Genomic DNA, 4,726 nt, shown 5'->3' on the forward strand with positions numbered 1-4,726 from the left:
TAACCATGGTTCCCCGAGGGAATGAGACGCTGCGTCTCTTTGCCATACTCCCTGCAGGCGCTACTTCATCGAAGCTGGTTTGTGCTCTGCTGGATGCGCGTTTATACTTTCTAGTGCTTACGTCACCCCGCTTGAGACGTCTCGCTGCTCCATTGGACTGATTTGACACGTGCTTCAGAACGCGGTCACGCAAAGGCGTTCGCAAAGCGACTCGACGCAGCGTCTCGTTCCCTCGGAGAACCATGGTTACATACGTAACCTAGAGACGTTATTTGTATTTAATTTTTTGGATTTAACAATGTTTTCCCTGCGGTGCACAACCCCATTAGAACAGATCTGTGATCCAATTATGCAATTTTACAGGCTTAGACCCCTTAGGATAAAATCCTAGAATCACCCCTGGTTTGAAAGTTGAACGTTTGAAAATGTGACTGAAAACCTGAGCATCTGAATGTGTCTCTGTGTGTGTTTTAAAGGACTCTGAAGGCATTGACATCATGCTGGGGGTGTGTGCCAGTGGCCTGTTGATCTATAGAGACCGGTTGCGTATCAACCGATTCGCCTGGCCCAAGATCCTCAAAATATCTTACAAGAGAAGCAACTTCTACATCAAAATCCGACCTGGAGAGGTAGAGAAAAAGGTCTTTTGAGATTTTCCAGGTTTTTCATTCGTAGATGCATGTTGAAGCATTAGCTAGATAAGGATGCGTACTGAGACTAATGCTGTGGGCGAGAAAATGGGCGGATAATCTACATGATGTGGTTTTATTAGAAAAGAATGAGATGTTTTTTTGAGTATTTGAAATCACTATTCAGGCTTTCAAATTACCCAGTGCTGTGAAGACTGATGTAGGTGTTCTTCCACCGTTTTGCATAAAGAAACTGAATATTTTAAAGCGCATTGCTAATTACGCTACTTAAAAAATGCCTTTAATTATGTCTCAACAAACACTAGTTATATTGTTTGAGGTTCTGCTCTTTAGTGGTTGTTTGCTTGCTGAGTGCGGAAAGGATGAGGATTTTAAAACATTAGGCTGAGCTGTGAAATTTTTTTGCCTAGTGGGCACAGAGACAAAGAGAAGCAGAAAACGAGTAGAGATGGGGTGAGGAGAGAGGGAAGAAAGCAAGCAAAATAAGTTGCAGAGGTCTTTATTAAGTGTTAAGGATTCTGCAGTCTGCATTTATGGGGTTATTTCTTTGATTTTCCTCTCACAATGGAATTCTCGTCTTTGTTTAGCACAAAAGCATGGCATTTCTTTGACTCTGCTCGCTATGTGCGAGGGTCAAATATGAATGTTAAACAGTATCTCAATGCTTTTATTCGAGATGCTTCACTGTTCTGCATCTTATCAACACAACAGGCTCCATTCTGTGGACTTTGAGCTTTTAGATATTAATATTTTCTCTAATTCTTATGCAGTTTCTCTGCAGCATTCTTTAGAAATTCTGGTTACGGTCTGTTTGGATAAATAAAGGCATGCAGAATTGTGCCTTGTCGGTTGATTTGAGCTGTTGCAGCACACAGATTTTACACCTCGTCAAATCTCCTGTCAAGTAACACGTTACCACTCTGCTTTCCCTTCACACCCCCCACTTCCTCCCCATCACATGCCCACACTCCCCTGCACCCCCAGTACGAGCAGTTTGAAAGCACCATTGGCTTCAAGCTTCCCAACCACCGTGCCTCTAAGCGCTTGTGGAAGGTCTGCATTGAACACCACACATTTTTCAGGTAGGCGCTCACCGTCCTACAACTCCTGACACAAAACTGGGCAGCCTTTTTTAAATGTGAGAATGCAGGTGTTTTGGTCTTGTTTGTTTCTTTGTGCTTCCATTAACAGAGTTGGAGTCTCAAAATGTGGGCCTTAACCTACTGTATGCCTCATTATCAGGTGCCATGGTTTAAATCTGAAATCCTCAGTTCCTGATCTGGATCTGGGGCTTGGTTTATGGTCTGAGATAAAACCATATTCTTTTTGTCTTCATAATTCATTTTCTTGTGTAATTATATATTTTTTTAGCTAATTTCCATTAGATTTTTTAATGTATTTAAAACTAAATAAAGAAAATATATATTTTTCTTTTTAAATTCTATTACATTAAGGCTTAATTGTTGGACCAACAGATCTTGGCCTTTATGAGTCTAGTTTTAATCTTAGGGAGTGTGGTTTTGGTTATTAGGGGACCTAGTGTTTGTCTTGTAGTTTCTGGTTTTGATTCCAACTCTGTTCATAAGGTGATGCAGGTATGACATCAGAACCCTGAAGTCTGATTCGCCGTTGGTTCTTTCAATGATTTTTTTCAAGTTATGAGTAAAGTAAAGCCTGTGGTAACTAGATAAGACAGTTTGGGGTGTGAGTGTGAATAAAACACCAAAGTATTGTCAAGTTATGTTTGTCACAGGCTTTATTTTTCTAATAAATTGAAAAAAAAACCCATTATAAAACATCATAGGAAAATCTTGAGGGACCAAATGGTTATGACGTCATACCTGCACCACTCTATTAAAAAGTGCTGACAGACTTCACTTGGGCTTTAACAATTATAATGTTCAATCCACTCTCATTCTGTTACATTTGGTCACATTTTTTCTTCTTGCATCGTTTCTGTATTTTCTCCTACAGGTTGGTCTCTCCTGAGCCCCCTCCCAAAGGTTTTCTTGTGATTGGCTCAAAGTTCCGCTACAGTGGGCGGACCCAAGCCCAGACACGCCAAGCCAGTGCTTTGATTGACAGGCCAGCTCCTCAATTTGAACGATCAATTAGTAGGAGGTACCTGCTGTCCCGCAGCATAGATGGAGGTATGTAACTCTCTGATACCATCACAAAATACATTAATTGTCCAAATCATACTTCAGTTAGCACCTCTTTAATAGTTTTGATTTACAAATTTGCAAACCTATACTGTAAAATGTTATACTTTCAAAATGTGACTTTAAAAAGTGAAAGCTTTCACATTCTCCTGCTAATATTCTCTGTTCACAATGCTTGTAAAGTAAATTTGTCTTAATACCAAATACCAAAATACTTAATACCAGAAAATGCTTCTAGAATTGCAGTTTTAAAGGGGTCATATGATGCGATTTAATTTTTTCCTTTCTCTTTGAAGTATTACAAGCTCTTGGTGCATAAAGAAGATCTGTAAAGTTGCAAAGACTAAAGTCTCAAATCCAAAGAGATATTCTTTATAAAAGTTAAGAGTCAGCCACACCTACCTAAAACGGCTCATTCTAACGCCCCCACGTTTACGTCACTATGTGGGAAGATTTGCATAACTCCGCCCAAATGTTCATGCAAAGAAAGAAGGCTTAACTTTTATTCTTGCTGCAGTATTGTTGTTGCCACCGCCGCCATGTCGTAAAGACGCTGTGTGTTTCGTTGTGAAAGCAAAACTACTTTGTTTACAACGTCAAACTCACTTTAGCCTATATATATTTATTAACAAAACAAATACAAATACACCATGCTATAGGGCAGGCTATGCCTAATATAAAAAAACAAATAACTTGCATAAAGTTTAAATAGGTATACAAAACTGGAAATAGGCTAAGTAAACGTATAATATATAACCAAATAAATAAGAAACGTAGAACGTTTATTAGCAAAACGAGTAAGAAAGCTTGGAGGCACGGCATACACCTTGATGTCAAATTAAATAAATAAATGACACAAAGTTTAAATAAAGTAAAAATCAGCAAACAATGTGGAACCAATTAAATAAGAAACGGATGTTTAAAAAAACCTTCCAAAATCACCTTAGATAAATGGCAAAAGTCAACAGGCTTTTCAAAATCCAAAATATTGCCAAACAGGCGCTTTGCATCTCGTTTCGAAACTAAATCATCCGCGATCGTCTTGTCCGTCTCACCTCACTCTTCTTGTCAGTCAGCTCGACTCACTTTCCTCACTGGATAAATGAAATCTGATCTGTGATGCGACTGTCGTTCGACAAACTGCATTGAGCAGCCGCGTTCAGTTTTTAATTGTAGTGTCTGTTATTTTACTGAACTAAATGATTTTTATTACTATAAAAAATCAAAACGACGGTCACGGAGGGGGTTGGTGCCGCGGTGGGCAAGTGACGTAACCGGTGTTGCGGCTTAACAACAGTATCACCGTCAGCACCGTTTATCGCGGCAAGCCTACCGTGGACAAAGCGGAGTCCAGCCTGGGGTCGTCACATGTGGTTGCCGCAAGCCCGCCCGCCGCCGCTCACTCTAGCCATGTTTGTGATGCTGTGTTTCGTTGTGAAAGCAAAACTACTTTGTTTGGCCTTCCAAAAGAGGACATGACTAGAAATCAGTGGTTAAGTTGTATTTACAACACTGTTCCAGAACAGTTCAACCCAAATATTCCGATGTGTCCACTGTTTCCTGATCCTGGTAGAGTAGACTACAATGTTGGCTGTTCTGACTCACAGCCTGTAAGTACGTTTTTTATATTTAAAGGATTTGCCACTGATGATTCAAATGCGAGTTTTGAGCAGTGTAGAGTAGCGTTTGTAGTTTGTCATTTCTCCGATCACAAATGCAGACATGGTTTTATGTTTACACGGCGCGATGCAATGCAATGCGTAAAAAGACAGTATAAGTCAGGGGTGGGCAAACTTGGCCCTTCCAAGCCACTTTCCTTCAGAGTTTAGCTCCAACCCTAATCAAACACACCTGAACCAGCTAATCATTGTCTTCAAGACTACTAGAAGGCTACAGGCAGGTGAGTTTTATCAG

The 4,726-nt window shown here is 40.1% G+C and overlaps 1 protein-coding gene across 5 annotated transcripts in view; it reads left to right on the forward strand.

Moving 5' to 3' along the window:
* The window catches only part of LOC107551534 (band 4.1-like protein 1), a 64,554-nt gene that overhangs the window by 36,419 nt on the left and 23,409 nt on the right, over nucleotides 1–4,726 (forward strand). For 4 of the 5 annotated variants that reach the window (XM_016233149.1, XM_016233150.1, XM_016233152.1 and 1 more), the window contains exons 9-11: nucleotides 477–641; nucleotides 1,635–1,732; nucleotides 2,625–2,800. In XM_016233149.1, coding sequence (XP_016088635.1) covers nucleotides 477–641; nucleotides 1,635–1,732; nucleotides 2,625–2,800 — 439 coding nt within the window. The remainder of the gene's footprint in view (nucleotides 1–476; nucleotides 642–1,634; nucleotides 1,733–2,624; nucleotides 2,801–4,726) is intronic. The other variant, XM_016233151.1, reaches the window with a different exon arrangement.

This window comes from Sinocyclocheilus grahami, unplaced genomic scaffold (genome assembly GCF_001515645.1).
Source record: "Sinocyclocheilus grahami isolate Dianchi unplaced genomic scaffold, SAMN03320097.WGS_v1.1 scaffold426.1, whole genome shotgun sequence".
Lineage (NCBI taxonomy): Eukaryota > Metazoa > Chordata > Actinopteri > Cypriniformes > Cyprinidae > Sinocyclocheilus > Sinocyclocheilus grahami.